This window comes from Pseudophryne corroboree, chromosome 3 (genome assembly GCF_028390025.1).
Source record: "Pseudophryne corroboree isolate aPseCor3 chromosome 3, aPseCor3.hap2, whole genome shotgun sequence".
Taxonomy (NCBI): Eukaryota; Metazoa; Chordata; class Amphibia; order Anura; family Myobatrachidae; genus Pseudophryne; species Pseudophryne corroboree.
In genome coordinates, this window is record NC_086446.1 from 369211553 (window position 1) to 369234200 (window position 22648).

At 49.3% G+C, this 22648-nt stretch overlaps 1 protein-coding gene across 1 annotated transcript in view; it reads right to left on the minus strand.

Annotated features, from left to right (window-relative positions):
• Positions 1–22648, minus strand: part of SLC35B1 (solute carrier family 35 member B1) — a 117345-nt gene that overhangs the window by 30449 nt on the left and 64248 nt on the right. The window contains exon 6 of the mRNA XM_063959879.1: positions 15170–15296. Within this exon, the coding sequence (XP_063815949.1) occupies positions 15170–15296 (127 nt within the window). The remainder of the gene's footprint in view (positions 1–15169; positions 15297–22648) is intronic.

The window sequence follows — 22648 nt, forward strand, 5'->3', positions numbered from 1 at the left end:
CCCGGAATGAACACTGCTGACAGTGCTATCACATGATTTTCCGCCCAGCGAAGAATCCTTGCAACTTCTGCCATTGCCCTCCTGCTTCTTGTGCCGCCCTATCTGTTTACGTGGGCGACTGCCGTGATGTTGTCCGACTGGATCAACACCGGCTGACCCTGAAGCAGAGGCCTTGCTTGACTTAGGGCATTGTAAATGGCCCTTAGTTCCAGGATATTTATGTGAAATGACGTTTCCATGCTTGACCACAAGCCCTGGAAATTTCTTCCCTGTGTGACTGCTCCCCAGCCTCTCAGGCTGGCATCCGTGGTCACCAGGACCCAGTCCTGAATGCCGAATCTGCGGCCCTCTAGAAGATGAGCACTCTGCAACCACCACAGGAGAGACACCCTTGTCCTTGGAGACAGGGTTATCCGCTGATGCATCTGAAGATGCGATCCGGACCATTTGTCCAGCAGATCCCACTGAAAAGTTCTTGCGTGGAATCTGCCGAATGGAATCGCTTCGTAAGAAGCCACCATTTTTCCCAGGACCCTTGTGCATTGATGCACTGACACTTGGCCTGGTTTTAGGAGGTTCCTGACTAGCTCGGATAACTCCCTGGCTTTCTCCTCCGGGAGAAACACCTTTTTCTGGACTGTGTCCAGAATCATCCCTAGGAACAGCAGACGTGTCGTCGGAATCAGCAGCGATTTTGGAATATTTAGAATCCACCCGTGCTGTCGTAGTACTACTTGAGATAGTGCTACTCCGACCTCTAACTGTTCCCTGGACCTTGCCCTTATCAGGAGATCGTCCAAGTAAGGGATAATTAAGACGCCTTTTCTTCGAAGAAGAATCATCATTTCGGCCATTACCTTGGTAAAGACCCGGGGTGCCGTGGACAATCCAAACGGCAGCGTCTGAAACGGATAGTGACAGTTCTGTACCACAAACCTGAGGTACCCTTGGTGAGAAGGGCAAATTGGGACATGGAGGTAAGCATCCTTGATGTCCAGACACACCATATAGTCCCCTTCTTCCAGGTTCGCTATCACTGCTCTGAGTGACTCCATCTTGAATTTGAACCTTTGTATGTAAGTGTTCAATGATTTCAGATTTAAAATAGATCTCACCGAGCCGTCCGGCTTCGGTACCACAAACAGCGTGGAATAATACCCCTTTCCCTGTTGTAGGAGGGGTACCTTGATTATCACCTGCTGGGAATACAGCTTGTGAATGGCTTCCAATACCGCCTCCCTGTTGGAGGAAGACGTTGGTAAAGCAGACTTCAGGAACCGGCGAGGGGGAGACGTCTCGAATTCCAATTTGTACCCCTGAGATACTACCTGCAGGATCCAGGGGTCCACTTGCGAGTGAGCCCACTGCGCGCTGAAATTCTTGAGACGACGCCCCACCGTACCCGAGTCCGCTTGTAAGGCCCCAGCGTCATGCTGAGGACTTGGCAGAAGCGGGGGAGGGCTTCTGTTCCTGGGAAGAGGCTGCCTGCTGCAGTCTTTTTCCCCTTCCTCTGCCTCGGGGCAGATATGAGTGGCCTTTTGCCCGCTTGCCCTTATGGGGACGAAAGGACTGAGCCTGAAAAGACGGTGTCTTTTTCTGCTGAGAGGTGACCTGGGGTAAAAAGGTGGATTTCCCAGCCGTTGCCGTGGCCACCAGGTCCGATAGACCGACCCCAAATAACTCCTCCCCTTTATACGGCAATACTTCCATATGCCGTTTGGAATCCGCATCACCTGACCACTGTCGCGTCCATAACCCTCTTCTGGCAGAAATGGACAGCGCACTTACTCTTGATGCCAGAGTGCAAATATCCCTCTGTGCATCTCGCATATATAGAAATGCATCCTTTAAATGCTCTATAGTCAATAATATACTGTCCCTGTTCAGGGTATCAATATTTTCAGTCAGGGAATCCGACCAAGCCAGCCCCGCACTGCACATCCAGGCTGAGGCGATTGCTGGTCGCAGTATAACACCAGTATGTGTGTATATACTTTTTAGGATATTTTCCAGCTTCCTATCAGCTGGCTCTTTGAGGGCGGCCGTATCAGGAGACGGTAACGCCACTTGTTTTGATAAGCGTGTGAGCGCCTTATCTACCCTAGGGGGTGTTTCCCAACGCGCCCCAAACCTCTGGCGGGAAAGGGTATAATGCCAATAATTTTTTAGAAATTAGCAGTTTTTTATCGGGGGAAACCCACGCTTCATCACACACCTCATTTAATTCATCTGATTCAGGAAAAACTACGGGTAGTTTTTTCACACCCCACATAATACCCTTTTTTGTGGTACTTGTAGTATCAGAAATGTTCAAAACCTCCTTCATTGCCGTGATCATGTAACGTGTGGCCCTACTGGAAAATACGTTTGTTTCCTCACCGTCGATACTGGAGTCCGTGTCCGTGTCTGGGTCTGTGTCGACCATCTGAGGTAACGGGCGCTTTAGAGCCCCTGACGGTGTTTGAGACGCCTGGACAGGTATTAACTGTTTTTCCGGCTGTCTCATGTCGTCAACAGTCTTTTGTAAAGTGCTGACGCCATCACGTAATTCCTTCCATAAGACCATCCAGTCAGGTGTCGACTCCCTAAGGGGTGACATCACTATTACAGGCAATTGCTCCGCCTCCATACCATTTTCCTCCTCATACATGTCGACACAACGTACCGACACACAGCACACACACAGGGAATGCTCTGATAGAGGACAGGACCCCACAAGCCCTTTGGGGAGACAGAGGGAGAGTTTGCCAGCACACACCAGAGCGCTATATATATATATATACAGGGATAACCTTATAATAAGATTTTACTTACCGATAAATCTATTTCTCGTAGTCCGTAGTGGATGCTGGGGACTCCGTCAGGACCATGGGGAATAGCGGCTCCGCAGGAGACAGGGCACAAAAGTAAAAGCTTTAGGATCAGGTGGTGTGCACTGGCTCCTCCCCCTATGACCCTCCTCCAAGCCTCAGTTAGGATACTGTGCCCGGACGAGCGTACACAATAAGGAAGGATTTTGAATCCCGGGTAAGACTCATACCAGCCACACCAATCACACTGTACAACCTGTGATCTGAACCCAGTTAACAGCATGATAACAGCGGAGCCTCTGAAAAGATGGCTCACAACAATAATAACCAGATTTTTGTAACAATAACTATGTACAAGTATTGCAGACAATCCGCACTTGGGATGGGCGCCCAGCATCCACTACGGACTACGAGAAATAGATTTATCGGTAAGTAAAATCTTATTTTCTCTGACGTTCTAGTGGATGCTGGGGACTCCGTCAGGACCATGGGGATTATACCAAAGCTCCCAAACGGGCGGGAGAGTGCGGATGACTCTGCAGCACCGAATGAGAGAACTCCAGGTCCTCTTTAGCCAGGGTATCAAATTTGTAGAATTTTACAAACGTGTTCTCCCCCGACCACGTAGCTGCTCGGCAGAGTTGTAATGCCGAGACCCCTCGGGCAGCCGCCCAGGATGAGCCCACCTTCCTTGTGGAATGGGCCTTGACAGATTTAGGCTGTGGCAGGCCTGCCACAGAATGTGCAAGTTGAAATGTGCTACAAATCCAACGAGCAATCGTCTGCTTAGAAGCAAGAGCACCCAGTTTGTTGGGTGCATACAGGATAACAGCGAGTCAGTTTTCCTGACTCCAGCCGTCCTGGAAACCTATATTTTCAGGGCCCTGACAACATCTAGCAACTTGGAGTCCTCCAAGTCCCTAGTAGCCGCAGGTACCACAATAAGCTGGTTCAGGTGAAACGCTGACACCACCTTAGGAAGAAACTGGGGACGAGTCCGCAGCTCTGCCCTGTCCGAATGGACAATCAGATATGGCTTTTGTGAGACAAAGCCGCCAATTCTGACACTCGCCTGGCCGAGGCCAGGGCCAACAGCATGGTCACTTTTCATGTGAGATATTTCAAATCCACAGATTTGAGCGGTTTAAAATGTGATTTGAGGAATCCCAGAACTACGTTGAGATCCCACAGTGCCACTGGAGGCACAAAAAGGGGGTTGTATATGCAATACTCCCTTGACAAACTTCTGGACTTCAGGAACTGAAGCCAATTCTTTCTGGAAGAAAATTGACAGGGCCGAAATTTGAACTTTAATGGACCCCAATTTGAGGCCCATAGACACTCCTGTTTGCAGGAAATGCAGGAATCGACCGAGTTGAAATTTCTTCGTGGGGCCTTCCTGGCCTCACACCACGCAACATATTTTCGCCACATGTGGTGATAATGTTTTGCGGTCACCTCCTTCCTGGCTTTGACCAGGGTAGGAATGACCTCTTCCGGAATGCCTTTTTCCCTTAGGATCTGGCGTTCCACCGCCATGCCGTCAAACGCAGCCGCGGTAAGTTTTGAAACAGACCTGGTACTTGCTGAAGCAAGTCCCTTCTTAGCGGCAGAGGCCATGAGTCCTCTGTGAGCATTTCTTGAAGTTCCGGGTGCCACGTCCTTCTTGGCCAATCCGGAGCCACGAGTATAGTTCTTACTCCTCTACGTCTTATAATTCTCAGTACCTTGGTTATGAGAAGCAGAGGAGGGAACACATACACCGACTGGTACACCCACGGTGTTACCAGAACGTCCACAGATATTGCTTGAGGGTCTCTTGACCTGGCGCAATACCTGTCCAGTTTTTTGTTCAGGCGGGACGCCATCATGTCCACCTTTGGTCTTTCCCAACGGTTCACAATCATGTGGAATACTTCCCGATGAAGTCCCTACTCTCCCGGGTGGAGGTCGTGCCTGCTGAGGAAGTCTGCTTCCCAGTTGTCCACTCCCGGAATGAACACTGCTGACAGTGCTATCACATGATTTTTCGCCCAGCGAAGAATCCTTGCAGTTTCTGCCATTGCCCTCCTGCTTCTTGTGCCGCCCTGTCTGTTTACGTGGGCGACTGCCGTGATGTTGTCCCACTGGATCAATACCGGCTGACCTTGAAGCAGAGGTCTTGCTAAGCTTAGAACATTGTAAATTGCCCTTAGCTCCAGTATATTTATGTGGAGAGAAGTCTCCAGACTTGATCACACTCCCTGGAAATTTTTTTCCCTGTGTGACTGCTCCCCAGCCTCTCAGGCTGGCATCCGTGGTCACCAGGACCCAGTCCTGAATGCCGAATCTGCGGCCCTTTAGTAGATGAGCACTCTGCAGCCACCGCAGAAGAAACACCCTTGTCCTTGGAGACAGGGTTATCCGCTGATGCATCTGAAGATGCGATCCGGACCATTTTTCCAGCAGATCCCACTGAAAAGTTCTTGCGTGAAATCTACCGAATGGAATCGCTTCGTAAGAAGCCACCATTTTTCCCAGGACCCTTGTGCAATGATGCACTGACACTTTTCCTGGTTTTAGGAGGTTCCTGACTAGCTCGGATAACTCCCTGGCTTTCTTCTCCGGGAGAAACACCTTTTTCTGGACTGTGTCCAGAATCATCCCTAGGAACAGCAGACGTGTCGTCGGAAACAGCTGCGGTTTTGGAATATTTAGAATCCACCCGTGCTGTCGTAGAACTACTTGAGATAGTGCTACTCCGACCTCCAACTGTTCTCTGGACCTTGCCCCTATCAGGAGATCGTCCATTTTCTTTGAAGAAGAATCATCATTTCGGCCATTACCTTGGTAAGGACCCGGGGTGCCGTGGACAATCCAACCGGCAGCGTCTGAAACTGATAGTGACAGTTCTGTACCACGAACCTGAGGTACCCTTGGTGAGAAGGGCAAATTGGGACATGGAGGTAAGCATCCCTGATGTCCCGGGACACCATATAGTCCCCTTCTTCCTGGTTCGCTATCACTGCTCTGAGTGACTCCATCTTGATTTGAACCTTTGTATGTAAGTGTTCAACTATTTCAGATTTAGAATAGGTCTCACCGAGCCGTCTGGCTTCAGTACCACAATATAGTGTGGAATAATACCCCTTTCCTTGTTGTAGGAGGGGTACTTTGATTATCACCTGCTGGGAATACAGCTTGTGAATTGTTTCCACTACTGCCTCCCTGTCGGAGGGAGACGTTGGTAAAGCAGACTTCAGGAACCTGCGAGGGGGAGACGTCTCGAATTTCCAATCTGTACCCCTGGGATACTACTTGTAGGATCCAGGGGTCCACTTGCGAGTGAGCCCACTGCATGCTGAAACTCTTGAGACGACCCCCCCCACCGCACCTGAGTCCGCTTGTACGGCCCCAGCGTCATGCTGAGGACTTGGCAGAAGCGGTGGAGGGCTTCTGTTTCTGGGAATGGGCTGCCTGCTGCAGTCTTCTTCCCTTTCCTCTATCCCATGGCAGATATGACTGGCCTTTTGCCCGCTTGCCCTTATGGGGACGAAAGGACTGAGGCTGAAAAGACGTTGTCTTTTTCTCCTTTATACGGCAATACTTCCATGTGCCGTTTGGAATCTGCATCACCTGACCACTGTCGTGTCCATAAACAACTTCTGGCAGATATGGACATCGCACTTACTCTTGATGCCAGAGTGCAAATATCCCTCTGTGCATCTCGCATATATAGAAATGCATCCTTTAAATGCTCTATAGTCAATAAAACACTGTCCCTGTCAAGGGTATCAATATTTTCAGTCAGGGAATCCGACCAAGCCACCCCAGCGCTGCACATCCAGGCTGAGGCGATCGCTGGTCGCAGTATAACACCAGTATGTGTGTATATACTTTTTAGGATATTTTCCAGCCTCCTATCAGCTGGCTCCTTGAGGACGGCCCTATCTGGAGACGGTACCGCCACTTGTTTTGATAAGCGTGTGAGCGCCTTATCCACCCTAAGGGGTGTTTCCCAACGCGCCCTAACTTCTGGCGGGAAAGGGTATATCGCCAATAATTTTCTATCGGGGGAAACCCACGCATCATCACACACTTCATTTAATTTATCTGATTCAGGAAAAACTACAGGTAGTTTTTTCACACTCCACATAATACCCTTTTTTGTGGTACTTGTAGTATCAGAAATATGTAACACCTCCTTCATTGCCCTTAACAAGTAACGTGTGGCCCTAAAGGAAAATACGTTTGTTTCTTCACCGTCGACACTGGAGTCAGTGTCCGTGTCTGTGTCGACCGACTGAGGTAAAAGGACGTTTTAACGCCCCTGACGGTGTTTGAGACGCCTGGACAGGTACTAATTGGTTTGCCGGCCGTCTCATGTCGTCAACCGACCTTGCAGCGTGTTGACATTATCACGTAATTCCTTAAATAAGCCATCCATTCCGGTGTCGACTCCCTAGAGAGTGACATCACCATTACAGGCAATTGCTCCGCCTCCTCACCAACATCGTCCTCATACATGTCGACACACACGTACCGACACACAGCACACACACAGGGAATGCTCTGATAGAGGACAGGACCCCACTAGCCCTTTGGGGAGACAGAGGGAGAGTTTGCCAGCACACACCAAAAACGCTATAATTATACAGAGACAACCTTTATATAAGTGTTTTTCCCTTATAGCATTTTAATATATATAGTCATATCGCCAAATAAGTGCCCCCCCTCTCTGTTTTAACCCTGTTTCTGTAGTGCAGTGCAGGGGAGAGCCTGGGAGCATTCCCACCAGCATTTCTGTGAGGGAAAATGGCGCTGTGTGCTGAGGAGAATAGGCCCCGCCCCCTTTTCGGCGGGCTTCTTCTCCCGTTTTTCTGAGACCTGGCAGGGGTTAAATACATCCATATAGCCCCCAGGGGCTATATGTGATGTATTTTTAGCCAGAATAAGGTACTATCATTGCTGCCCAGGGCGCCCCCCCCAGCGCCCTGCACCCTCAGTGACCGCTGCTATGAAGTGTGCTGACAACAATGGCGCACAGCTGCAGTGCTGTGCGCTACCTTATGAAGACTGAAAAGTCTTCTGCCGCCGGTTTCTGGACCTCTTCACTTTTCGGCATCTGCAAGGGGGTCGGCGGCGCGGCTCCGGGACGAACCCCAGGGTGAGACCTGTGTTCCGACTCCCTCTGGAGCTAATGGTGTCCAGTAGCCTAAGAAGCCAATCCATCCTGCACGCAGGTGAGTTCACTTCTCTCCCCTAAGTCCCTCGATGCAGTGAGCCTGTTGCCAGCAGGACTCACTGAAAATAAAAAACCTAACAAAACTTTTACTCTAAGCAGCTCTTTAGGAGAGCCACCTAGATTGCACCCTTCTCGGCCGGGCACAAAAATCTAACTGAGGCTTGGAGGAGGGTCATAGGGGGAGGAGCCAGTGCACACCACCTGATCCTAAAGCTTTTACTTTTGTGCCCTGTCTCCTGCGGAGCCGCTATTCCCCATGGTCCTGACGGAGTCCCCAGCATCCACTAGGACGTCAGAGAAAATAAGAATTTACTTACCGATAATTCTATTTCTCATAGTCCGTAGTGGATGCTGGGGACTCCGTCAGGACCATGGGGAATAGCGGGCTCCGCAGGAGACAGGGCACATCTAAAAAAGCTTTTAGGTCACATGGTGCGTACTGGCTCCTCCCCCTATGACCCTCCTCCAAGCCTCAGTTAGGTACTGTGCCCGGACGAGCGTACACAATAAGGAAGGATCTTGAATCCCGGGTAAGACTCATACCAGCCACACCAATCACACCATACAACTTGTGATCTGAACCCAGTTAACAGTATGATAACAAAACGAAGTAGCCTCTAAAAAGATGGCTCACAACAATAATAACCCGATTTTTGTAACAATAACTATGTACAAGTATTGCAGACAATCCGCACTTGGGATGGGCGCCCAGCATCCACTACGGACTATGAGAAATAGAATTATCGGTAAGTAAATTCTTATTTTCTCTAACGTCCTAGTGGATGCTGGGGACTCCGTCAGGACCATGGGGATTATACCAAAGCTCCCAAACGGGCGGGAGAGTGCGGATGACTCTGCAGCACCGAATGAGAAAACTCCAGGTCCTCTGTAGCCAGAGTATCAAATTTGTAAAATTTTACAAACGTGTTCTCCCCTGACCACGTAGCTGCTCGGCAAAGTTGTAATGCCGAGACTCCTCGGGCAGCCGCCCAAGATGAGCCCACCTTCCTTGTGGAGTGGGCCTTTACAGATTTAGGCTGTGGCACGCCTGCCACAGAATGTGCAAGTTGGAATGTGCTACAGATCCAACGTGCAATCGTCTGTTTAGACGCAGGAGCACCCATCTTGTTGGGTGCATACAATGTAAACAACGAGTCAGTTTTTCTGACTCCAGCTGTCCTTGAAATATATATTTTTAATGCTCTGACAACGTCCAGTAACTTGGAGTCCTCCAAGTCGCTAGTAGCCGCAGGCACCACAACAGGCTGGTTTAAGTGAAATGCCGAAACCACCTTAGGGAGAAATTGAGGACGCGTCCTCAATTCTGCCCTGTCCGAATGGAATATCAGATATGGGCTCTTGTATGACAAAGCTGCCAACTCTGAAACTCTCCTGGCAGAAGCCAGGGCCAACAGCATGGTTACCTTCCATGTAAGGTATTTTAATTCTACCGATTTTAACGGCTCAAACCAATGAGATTTGAGAAAATTTAGAACCACGTTCAAATCCCACGGTGCCACTGGAGGCACTATTGGGGGTTGTATATGTAGTACACCTTTGACAAAAGTTTGTACTTCAGGCACTGACGCCAATTCCTTCTGGAAGAAAATTGATAAGGCCGAAATTTGAACTTTAATAGACCCCAATTTTAGGCCCATAGACAATCCTGCTTGCAGGAAATGTAAGAATCGACCCAATTGAAATTCTTCCGTTGGAGCCTTCTTGGCCTCACACCACGCAACATATTTTCGCCAAATGCGGTGATAATGTTGTACAGTCACTTCCTTCCTAGCCTTAATCAAGGTAGGAATAACTTCCTCTGGAATGCCCTTTTCTTTTAGAATCCGGCGTTCAACCGCCATGCCGTCAAACGCAGACGCGGTAAGTCTTGGAACATACAAGGTCCCTGCTGAAGCAGATCCCTTCTCAGAGGTAGAGGCCACGGATCCTCCGTGAGCATCTCTTGAAGTTCCGGATACCAAGTTCTCCTTGGCCAGTCCGGAGCCACCAGTATCGTTCTTACTCCTCTTTTCCGTATAATTCTCAGCACCTTTGGTATGAGAGGCAGAGGAGGGAACACATACACTGATTGGTACACCCACGGTGTTACCAGAGCGTCCACAGCTATTGCCTGAGGGTCTCTTGACCTGGCGCAATACCTGTCCAATTTTTTGTTGAGGCGAGACGCCATCATGTCTACCTTTGGTTTTTCCCAACGGTTCACAATCATGTGGAAAACTTCTGGATGAAGTCCCCACTCTCCCGGGTGAAGGTCGTGTCTGCTGAGGAAATCTGCTTCCCAGTTGTCCACTCCCGGGATGAACACTGCTGACAGTGCTATGACATGATTCTCCGCCCAGCGCAGAATCCTTGCCGCTTCTGCCATTGCACTCCTGCTTCTCGTGCCGCCTTGTCGGTTTACGTGGGCGACTGCCGTGATGTTGTCGGACTGGATCAACACCGGCTGTGAAGCAGCGGTTTTGCCAGACTTAGAGCATTGTAGATCGCTCTTAGCTCCAGTATATTTATGTGGAGACGTCTCCAGGCTTGACCACACGCCCTGGAAATTTCTTCCCTTTGTGACTGCTCCCCAACCTCGTAGGCTGGCATCCGTAGTCACCAGGACCCAGTCCTGTATGCCGAATCTGCGGCCCACTAACAGATGGGCAGTCTGCAGCCACCACAGGAGAGACAACCTTGTTCTTGGTGACAGTGCTATCCGCTGATGCATGTGCAGATGCGATCCGGACCATTTGTCCAGCAGATCCCACTGAAATGTCCGTGCATGGAATCTGCCGAATGGAATCGCTTCGTACGAAGCCACCATCTTTCCCAGGACTCTTGTGCATTGATGTACTGACACCGTTCCTGGTTTTAGGAGGTTCCTGACAAGTTCGGATAACTCCCTTGCTTTTTCCTCCGGGAGAAACACCTTTTTCTGAACCGTGTCCAGAATCATTCCCAGGAACAGCAGACGAGTTGTCGGGGTCAATTGAGATTTTGGAAGATTCAGAATCCACCCGTGTTGCTGGAGCACTACCTGGGTTAGTGCTACACCGACTTCCAGCTGTTCTCTGGACTTTGCCCTTATCAGGAGATCGTCCAAGTAAGGGATAATTAATACGCCTTTTCTTCGTAGAAGAACCATCATTTCGGTCATTACCTTGGTAAAGACCCGAGGGGCCGTAGACAAACCAAACGGCATCGTTTGAAACTGATAATGACAGTCTTGTATCACGAACCTGAGATACCCTTGGTGTGAGGGGTAAATTGGGACATGCAGATAAGCATCCTTTATGTCCAGGGACACCATGAAGACCCCGTCTTCCAGATTCGCTATCACTGCTCTGAGTGACTCCATTTTGAACTTGAATTTCTGTATGTACAGGTTCAAGGATTTCAGATTTAGAATAGGTCTTACCGAACCGTCCGGCTTCGGTACCACAAATAGTGTGGAATAATACCCCTTTCCCTGTTGTAGGAGGGGTACCTTGACTATCACCTGCTGAGAATACAGCTTGTGAATGGCTTCCAAAACCGACGTCCTTTCTGAGGGAGACGTTGGTAAAGCAGACTTTAGGAACCGGCGAGGGGGAAACCTTTCGAACTCCAGCATGTAACCCTGAGATATTATCTGCAGGACCCACGGGTCCACTTGTGAGTGAGCCCATTGATTGCTGAAAATCTTGAGTCGACCCCCCACCGTTCCTGGGTCCGCTTGTAAAGCCCCAGCGTCATGCTGATGGCTTTGTAGAAGCCGGGGCGGGCTTCTGTTCCTGGGCAGGGGCTGCGTGCTGCCCTTTCTTACCCTTTCCTCTGCCTCTCGGCAGATAAGACTGTCCTTTTGGTCGCTTTTTATAGGAGCGAAAGGACTGCGGCTGAAAAGACGGTGTCTTTTTCTGTTGTGAAGGGGTCTGAGGTAAAAAGGTGGATTTGCCGGCAGTTGCCGTGGTCACCAGGTCCGAAAGACCGACCCCAAACAATTCCTCTCCTTTATATGGCAATACTTCCATATGCCTCTTGGAATCCGCATCACCTGACCACTGTCGCGTCCATAAACTTCTTCTAGCAGATATGGACATCGCGCTTACTCTTGATGCTAGAGTACAAACATCCCTCTGAGCATCTCGCATATAAAGAAAAGCATCCTTTAATTGCTCTAGAGTCAATAAAATACTGTCCCTATCCAGGGTCTCAATATTTTCAGTCAGAGAATCCAACCACACTACCCCAGCACTGCACATCCAGGCTGAGGCTATTGCCGGTCGCAGTATAACACCCGTATGTGTGTATATACTCTTCAGTGTAGTTTCCAGCCTCCTATCTGCTGGATCCTTGAGGGCGGCCGTATCAGGAGACGGCAACGCCACTTGCTTTGATAAACGTGTGAGCGCCTTATCCACCTTAGGGGGTGATTCCCAGCGCGCCCTAACCTCTGGTGGGAAAGGGTATAATGCCAACAACTTCTTTGAAATTAGCATTTTTCTATCGGGGGTAACCCACGCTTCATCACACACATCATTCAATTCCTCTGATTCTGGGAAAAATACAGGTAGTTTTTTCACCCCCCACATAATACCCCTTTTTGAGGTACCAGTAGTATCAGAGAGCTGCAAAGCCTCCTTCATTGCCGTGATCATATAACGTGTGGCCCTATTGGAAAATACGTTTACTTCCTCACCGTCGACACTAGATTCATCTGTGTCGGTACCCGTGTCGACTGACTGAGGTAAGGGACGTTTTACAGCCCCTGACGGTGTCTGAGATGCCTGAACCGGTACTAACTGGTTTGCCGGGCGTCTCATTTCGTCAACTGACTTTTGTAATGTGCTGACATTATCACGTAATTCCATAACCAAAGCCATCCATTCCGGTGTCGACTCCCTAGGGGGTGACATTACCATCATCGGCAATTGCTCTGCCTCCACACCAACTTCGTCCTCATACATGTCGACACACACGTACCGACACACACAGCAGCCACACAGTGAATGCTCTATTGAAGACAGGACCCTCCTAGCCCTTTGGGGAGACAGAGGGAGAGTTTGCCAGCACACACCAAAAGCGCTATACAGTATATAACAACCCTAGAAGGTGTTGTTTTTATATATGCGCTCTCAATATATATTTATATCGCCAATTTATGCCCCCCCTCTCTTTGTTACCCTGTTTCTGTAGTGCAGTGCAGGGGAGAGTCGTGGGAGCCTTCCTCACCAGCGGAGCCGTGCAGGAAAATGGCGCCGAGTGCTGAGGAGAATAAGCTCCGCCCCTTTTCCGGCGGGCTTTTCTCCCGGTTTTTCTAATAAACTGGCCTGGGTTAAATACATACATATAGCCTTAATGGCTATATGTGATGTATTTATTTGCCTCTAAGGTACTCTATATTGCTGCCCAGGGCGCCCCCAGCAGCGCCCTGCACCCTCCGTGACCGAGATCCGTGAGCCGTGTAGCAACAATGGCGCACAGCTGCAGTGCTGTGCGCTACCTCTATGAAGACTGAAGTCTTCTGCCGCCTGTTTCCGGACCTCCGTTCTGCCGTTCTTCAGCGTCTGTAAGGGGGATCGGCGGCGCGGCTCCGGGACGAACCCCAGGCTGACCTGTGTTCCGACTCCCTCTGGAGCTCAGTGTCCAGTAGCCTAAGACTTCAATCCTCCTGCAGGCAGGTGAGTTGCAAGTCTCTCCCCTAAGTCCCTCGTTGCAGTGCTCCTGTCGCCAGCAGGAGACACTGATTAGAAACCTAAAAAAAACTTTTCTAACTAGCTCTTTAAGAGAGCCACCTAGATTGCACCCTCTCGGACGGGCACAAAAACCTAACTGAGGCTTGGAGGAGGGTCATAGGGGGAGGAGCCAGTACGCACCATGTGACCTAAAAGCTTTTTTAGATGTGCCCTGTCTCCTGCGGAGCCCGCTATTCCCCATGGTCCTGACGGAGTCCCCAGCATCCACTAGGACGTTAGAGAAATAAGTGTTTTTCCCTTATATAGCGGCTGTATTTATTAATCTGCCAAATTAGTGCCCCCCTCTCTTGTTTTACCCTGTTTCTGTAGTGCAGGACTGCAGGGGAGAGCCAGGGAGCTTCCCTCCAACGGAGCTGTGAGGGAAAATGGCGCTTGTGTGCTGAGGAGATAGGCTCCGCCCCCTTCTCGGCGGCCTTTCTCCCGCTTTTTTAAGGAAAAACTGGCAGGGGTTAAATGCATCCATATAGCCCAGGAGCTATATGTGATGTATTTTTAGCCATCTAAGGTGTTTTTATTGCGTCTCAGGGCGCCCCCCCCCCCAGCGCCCTGCACCCTCAGTGACCGGAGTGTGAAGTGTGCTGAGAGCAATGGCGCACAGCTGCGGTGCTGTGCGCTACCTTATTGAAGACAGGACGTCTTCTGCCGCCGATTTTCCGGACCTCTTCTGTCTTCTGGGTCTGTAAGGGGGCCGGCGGCGCGGCTCTGGGACCCATCCATGGCTGGGCCTGTGATCGTCCCTCTGGAGCTAATGTCCAGTAGCCTAAGAAGCCCAATCCACTCTGCACGCAGGTGAGTTCGCTTCTTCTCCCCTTAGTCCCTCGGTGCAGTGAGCCTGTTGCCAGCAGGACTCACTGAAAATAAAAAACCTAATTTAAACTTTTACTCTAAGCAGCTCAGGAGAGCCACCTAGTATGCACCCTACTCGTTCAGGCACAAAAATCTAACCGAGGCTTGGAGGAGGGTCATAGGGGGAGGAGCCAGTGCACACCAGGTAGTCCTAAAGCTTTTACTTTTGTGCCCAGACTCCTGCGGAGCCGCTATTCCCCATGGTCCTTACGGAGTCCCCAGCATCCACTTAGGACGTTAGAGAAACAACTGATAAAAAATGGATTGGAAAATACCTTTAAATCTAAATCTGGCAGACTTCTCTGATCATTAACCTGCAGGAGATGCAGACTGTTAATGATGGGCGACCAGCTAATCAGACACGGCCCTGTCACGGTGCAATAGGCTCTGTTCCATCAGCAAGCAAGCATAACCTTACTGATGTTTTTATAGCAGTTTAGAACATGAAAGCAAGCATCTGAGTGAGGCCCATGGGTAACAGCATATGTATGCACATAGCAACACATATGAATTCATGATCTCTGTGTGTATTTGGTGATTAACTCTGTTACCTGCTCCTAGGAATAAACTGGACCAGAGATTGATATGAAGCATCATTTGGTTGGAACCAGTCTGGAAATGCGCTCGCATGTGATCCTGAGACACCCCAGTCATCCCATCCAAGGTCAGAGACAGCAGCTAAGAGAGGGTGGTTAGGAAAGAGAAAAAAAACAGTTACTATACAGTAAACTCAGAAAGAACTACATTCATTTATGACTGAAAATTTAGAAAAATGAAAGCAAAAAAACTTGGTTTTAAAATATGTAGAAATTGAAGCTATGACAAAACATGGTTAGGCAATCTGTGGTACTCCAGCTTCTGTGGAACTACACATCCTAGCATGCTCTGCCCGTTTTATAATTCGCCAAGCAAAACTGTGACAATGCATGTTGGTATATGTAGTTCTACAGATGTTCAAGTGCTGCAGGCTGCCTATCCTAGTTAAAAACAAAAAAAACATCCAGGGAGCGGTAATAAGCCTGTGAGTACTTCGGATTCCACAGCGGTTACAATAGCTGAAAGAATACCAATACAAACAGAAACTGCTAGGTTACCGGACACTGCACGCTCCACTGGCTGAGGCAGGTAATGATTTGCATGAAACTTATACCTGTACAGTGCTATAGTACATATCAGCACTAAAGAAACTCTTAATAGTAATGACAATAAATCGGTGAAGAAATTCATGAAATAAAATGTGCATTATTGCAATCATAGAACTAGATTTCTTCCTGCGAGTGTCCTCGCTAATACCACCTAGACTATCCACCTTGAATCTGTCATTAAATGTAAATGAACTGAAAGCAGCCTGCTCTATTAGTCTTACTTCCACACACCTTTACATAGGTACACTAAATAGTGATCATCTGATTATACATGGTGCTGCATCTACTTACAGATGTGTCCTCTTCCATCCTTGGCTGCAGTCATGCTTAACAGCACTTGAAGTCGCGCCATGCGTAGCGGGACTCTGTAGCGCAGAGCGTCTTTTTTTTCTGATTAAAATGATATGCAGCATGCCTATATACTGTGTGTAATTGCAGCTCTATCTGTATCAGAAATGCCACGTTCCAGTGGAACATAGTAGCATAGCATTTTGTATGCAAATACAGTTGCAGTCACACAATATAGGCATGCTACATATTTTATTCAGCAGAAGCTGCTCATGTGTCCTATTGCATTGCGTCTAATTTTTGATGCCAAAACACACACAAAAAAAAAAGCTTGTCACTACATAGTCACACGCCACTCACGTGTTGTGTAAACGCGACTTGTAGCGCACAGAGCAAAGATGAAAGGACACATCTGTAGGTGCATTTTTGAAGACTTGTTTATACATATACCCTTTTCCAGGGAAATCCAATTAATTCAGTTCAAAAAATAAGATTTTACTCACCGGTAAATCTATTTCTCGTAGTCCGTAGTGGATGCTGGGACTCCGTAAGGACCATGGGGACTAGCGGCTCCGCAGGAGACTGGGCACAACTAAAGAAAGCTTTAGGACTACCTGGTGTGCACTGGCTCCTCCCACTATGACCCTCCTCCAGACCTCAGTTAGGATACTGTGCCCGGAAGAGCTGACACAATAAGGAAGGATTTTGAATCCCGGGTAAGACTCATACCAGCCACACCAATCACACCGTATAACTCGTGATACTATACCCAGTTAACAGTATGAAATATAACTGAGCCTCTCAACAGATGGCTCAACAATAACCCTTTAGTTAGGCAATAACTATAAACAAGTATTGCAGACAATCCGCACTTGGGATGGGCGCCCAGCATCCACTACGGACTACGAGAAATAGATTTACCGGTGAGTAAAATCTTATTTTCTCTGACGTCCTAAGTGGATGCTGGGACTCCGTAAGGACCATGGGGATTATACCAAAGCTCCCAAACGGGCGGGAGAGTGCGGATGACTCTGCAGCACCGAATGAGCAAACTCTAGGTCCTCCTCAGCCAGGGTATCAAACTTGTAGACTATTACAAAAATGTTTTAACCCGACCAAGTAACAGCTCGGCAAAGTTGTAAAGCCGAGACCCCTCGGGCAGCCGCCCAAGAAGAGCCCACTTTCCTCGTGGAATGGGCTTTTACAGATTTAGGGTGCGGCAGTCCAGCCGCAGAATGTGCAAGTTGAATCGTGCTACCGATCCAGCGAGCAATAGTCTGCTTAGAAGCAGGAGCACCCAGCTTGTTGGGTGCATACAGGAGAAATAGCGAGTCAGTTTTCCTGACTCCAGCTGTCCTGGAAACATATACTTTTCAGGGCCCTGACTACGTCCAGTAACTTGGAATCCTCCAAGTCCCAAGTAGCCGCAGGCACCACAATAGGTTGGTTCACATGAAAAACCGATACCACCTTAGGAAGGAATTGGGAACGAGTCCTCAATTCCGCCTTATCCATATAAAATACAGATAAGGGCTATTGTATGACAAAGCCGCCAATTCTGATACACGCCTGGCCGACGCCAAGGTTCACAGCATGACCACTTTCCACGTGAGGTATTATAGCTCCACGGATTTAAGTGGCTCAACCCAATGCGACTTCAGGAAATCCAACACCACGTTGAGATCCCACGGTGCCACTGGAGGCACAAACGGGGGCTGACTATGCAGCACTCCCTTAACAAAAGTCCGAACTTCAGGCAGTGAAGCCAGTACTATTTTGGAAGAAAATCGATAGAGCCGAAATCTGGACCTTAATGGAACCCAATTTTAGCCCATAGTCACCTCTGACTGTAGGAAGTGCAGAAATCGACCTAGCTGAAATTTCTCCTTTGGGGCCTTCCTGGCCTCACAGCACGCAACATATTTCCGCCATATGCGGTGATAATGGTTTGCGTTCACTTCTTTCCTAGCTTTAAATAGCTTAGGGATAACTTCCTCCGGAATGCCCTTTTCCTTCAGGATCCGGCGTTCAACCGCCATGCCGTCAAACGCAGCCGCGGTACGTCTTGGAACAGACAGGCCCCCTGCTGCAGCAGGTCCTGTCTGAGCGGCAGAGGCCATGGGTCCTCCGAGATCATTTTTTGTAGTTCTGGTTACCAAGCTCTTCTTGGCCAACCCGGAACAATGAGTATAGTTCTTACTCCTCTCCTTTTTATTCTCATTACCCTGGGTAAGAAAGGCAGAGAAGGGAACACATACACAGACTGGTACACCCACGGTGTTACCAGAGCGTCCACAGCTATCGCCTGAGGGTCCCTTGACCTGGCGCAATATCTTTGTAGCTTTTTGTTGAGGCGGGACGCCATCATGTCCACCTGTGGCCTTTCCCAACGGTTCACAATCATGTGGAAGACTTCTGGGTGAAGTCCCCACTCCCCCGGGTGGAGGTCGTGTCTGCTGAGGAAGTCTGCTTCCCAGTTGTCCACTCCCGGAATGAACACTGCTGACAGTGCTATCACATGATTTTCCGCCCAGCGAAGAATCCTTGCAACTTCTGCCATTGCCCTCCTGCTTCTTGTGCCGCCCTATCTGTTTACGTGAGCGACTGCCGTGATGTTGTCCGACTGGATCAACACCGGCTGACCCTGAAGCAGAGGCCTTGCTTGACTTAGGGCATTGTAAATGGCCCTTAGTTCCAGGATATTTATGTGAAATTACGTTTCCATGCTTGACCACAAGCCCTGGAAATTTCTTCCCTGTGTGACTACTCCCCAGCCTCTCAGGCTGGCATCCGTGGTCACCAGGACCCAGTCCTGAATGCCTAATCTGCGGCCCTCTAGAAGATGAGCACTCTGCAACCACCACAGGAGAGACACCCTTGTCCTTGGAGACAGGGTTATCCGCTGATGCATCTGAAGATGCGATCCGGACCATTTGTCCAGCAGATCCCACTGAAAAGTTCTTGCATGGAATCTGCCGAATGGAATCGCTTCGTAAGAAGCCACCATTTTTCCCAGGACCCTTGTGCATTGATGCACTGACACTTGGCCTGGTTTTAGGAGGTTCCTGACTAGCTCGGATAACTCCCTGGCTTTCTCCTCCGGGAGAAACACCTTTTTCTGGACTGTATCCAGAATCATCCCTAGGAACAGCAGACGTGTCGTCGGAATCAGCTGCGATTTTGGAATATTTAGAATCCACCCGTGCAGTCGTAGTACTACTTGAGATAGTGCTACTCCGACCTCTAACTGTTCCCTGGACCTTGCCCTTATCAGGAGATCGTCCAAGTAAGGGATAATTAAGACGCCTTTTCTTCGAAGAAGAATCATCATTTCGGCCATTACCTTGGTAAAGACCCGGGGTGCCGTGGACAATCCAAACGGCAGCGTCTGAAACTGATAGTGACAGTTCTGTACCACAAACCTGAGGTACCCTTGGTGAGAAGGGCAAATTGGGACATGGAGGTAAGCATCCTTGATGTCCAGACACACCATATAGTCCCCTTCTTCCAGGTTCGCTATCACTGCTCTGAGTGACTCCATCTTGAATTTGAACCTTTGTATGTAAGTGTTCAATGATTTCAGATTTAAAATAGGTCTCACCGAGCCGTCCGGCTTCGGTACCACAAACAGCGTGGAATAATACCCCTTTCCCTGTTGTAGGAGGGGTACCTTGATTATCACCTGCTGGGGATACAGCTTGTGAATGGCTTCCAATACCGCCTCCCTGTTGGAGGGAGACGTTGGTAAAGCAGACTTCAGGAACCGGCGAGGGGGAGACGTCTCGAATTCCAATTTGTACCCCTGAGATACTACCTGCAGGATCCAGGGGTCCACTTGCGAGTGAGCCCACTGCGCGCTGAAATTCTTGAGACGACCCCCCACCGTACCTGAGTCCGCTTGTAAGGCCCCAGCGTCATGCTGAGGACTTGGCAGAAGCAGGGGAGGGCTTCTGTTCCTGGGAAGAGGCTGCCTGCTGCAGTCTTTTTCCCCTTCCTCTGCCCCGGGGCAGATATGAGTGGCCTTTTGCCCGCTTGCCCTTATGGGGACGAAAGGACTGAGCCTGAAAAGACGGTGTCTTTTTCTGCTGAGAGGTGACCTGGGGTAAAAAGGTGGATTTCCCAGCCGTTGCCGTGGCCACCAGGTCCGATAGACCGACCCCAAATAACTCCTCCCCTTTATACGGCAATACTTCCATATGCCGTTTGGAATCCGCATCACCTGACCACTGTCGCGTCCATAACCCTCTTCTGGCAGAAATGGACAGCGCACTTACTCTTGATGCCAGAGTGCAAATATCCCTCTGTGCATCTCGCATATATAGAAATGCATCCTTTAAATGCTCTATAGTCAATAATATACTGTCCCTGTCCAGGGTATCAATATTTTCAGTCAGGGAATCCGACCAAGCCAGCCCCGCACTGCACATCCAGGCTGAGGCGATTGCTGGTCGCAGTATAACACCAGTATGTGTGTATATACTTTTTAGGATATTTTCCAGCTTCCTATCAGCTGGCTCTTTGAGGGCGGCCATATCAGGAGACGGTAACACCACTTGTTTTGATAAGCGTGTGAGCGCCTTATCTACCCTAGGGGGTGTTTCCCAACGCGCCCTAACCTCTGGCGGGAAAGGGTATAATGCCAATAATTTTTTAGAAATTAGCAGTTTTTTATCGGGGGAAACCCACGCTTCATCACACACCTCATTTAATTCATCTGATTCAGGAAAAACTACGGGTAGTTTTTTCACACCCCACATAATACCCTTTTTTGTGGTACTTGTAGTATCAGAAATGTTCAAAACCTCCTTCATTGCCGTGATCATGTAACGTGTGGCCCTACTGGAAAATACGTTTGTTTCCTCACCGTCGACACTGGAGTCAGTGTCCGTGTCTGGGTCTGTGTCGACCATCTGAGGTAACGGGCGCTTTAGAGCCCCTGACGGTGTTTGAGACGCCTGGACAGGTATTAACTGTTTTTCCGGCTGTCTCATGTCGTCAACAGTCTTTTGTAAAGTGCTGACGCTATCACGTAATTCCTTCCATAAGACCATCCAGTCAGGTGTCGACTTCCTAGGGGGTGACATCACTATTACAGGCAATTGCTCCGCCTCCATACCATTTTCCTCCTCATACATGTCGATACAACGTACCGACACACAGCACACACACAGGGAATGCTCTGATAGAGGACAGGACCCCACTAGCCCTTTGGGGAGACAGAGGGAGAGTTTGCCAGCACACACCAGAGCGCTATATATATATATATATATACACAGGGATAACCTTATATAAGTGTTTTTCCCTTATATAGCTGCTGTATTTATTAAACTGCCAAATTAGTGCCCCCCCTCTCTTGTTTTACCCTGTTTCTGTAGTGCAGGACTGCAGGGGAGAGCCAGGGAGCTTCCCTCCAACGGAGCTGTGAGGGAAAATGGCGCTTGTGTGCTGAGGAGATAGGCTCCGCCCCCTTCTCGGCGGCCTTTCTCCCGCTTTTTTAAGGAAAAACTGGCAGGGGTTAAATGCATCCATATAGCCCAGGAGCTATATGTGATGTATTTTTAGCCATCTAAGGTGTTTTTATTGCGTCTCAGGGCGCCCCCCCCCAGCGCCCTGCACCCTCAGTGACCGGAGTGTGAAGTGTGCTGAGAGCAATGGCGCACAGCTGCGGTGCTGTGCGCTACCTTATTGAAGACAGGACGTCTTCTGCCGCCGATTTTCCGGACCTCTTCTGTCTCTGTAAGGGGGCCGGCGGCGCGGCTCTGGGACCCATCCATGGCTGGGCCTGTGATCGTCCCTCTGGAACTAATGTCCAGTAGCCTAAGAAGCCCAATCCACTCTGCACGCAGGTGAGTTCGCTTCTTCTCCCCTTAGTCCCTCGGTGCAGTGAGCCTGTTGCCAGCAGGACTCACTGAAAATAAAAAACCTAATTTAAACTTTTACTCTAAGCAGCTCAGGAGAGCCACCTAGTATGCACCCTTCTCATTCGGGCACAAAAATCTAACTGAGGCTTGGAGGAGGGTCATAGGGGGAGGAGCCAGTGCACACCAGGTAGTCCTAAAGCTTTTACTTGTGTGCCCAGTCTCCTGCGGAGCCGCTACCCCCCCCCCATGGTCCTTACGGAGTTCCCAGCATCCACTAGGACATCAGAGAAATACAGTTAATTTGGGCTTTTACAACTCCTTCCCCTCTTCAATATAACATAACAAACAGGGATTCACCGCAGGCATTTAGCTCCCAGGATAAGTACCTGGAGCTATTCAATTACATCCTGCGGAAAGCTCCGCAGTCAACACGTGGTAAGGCATGGATTCCAGTGTCTATAGCTGTGCAATTATTGTGCACAGTAAGCTTAGAGGGTGCACTTAACATCGATTTACATGTTAAGTGCATCCTTGGGACTTACCGTGGGCAGTAATTGAATAGCTCCAGGCTCTTAACCCAGGAGCAAAAAGCCTGTAGTATGTCTGGCAGCTAACTGAATTCTCCCCTATGCGTTTAACTCGGGAGTAACTTGTAACTGCTTTGTATCCAAAACTAAATTTAACACGGTTTACTTAGAGATCTAGATAATGAATTTCCTAAAGGTCTGTCCCGCCT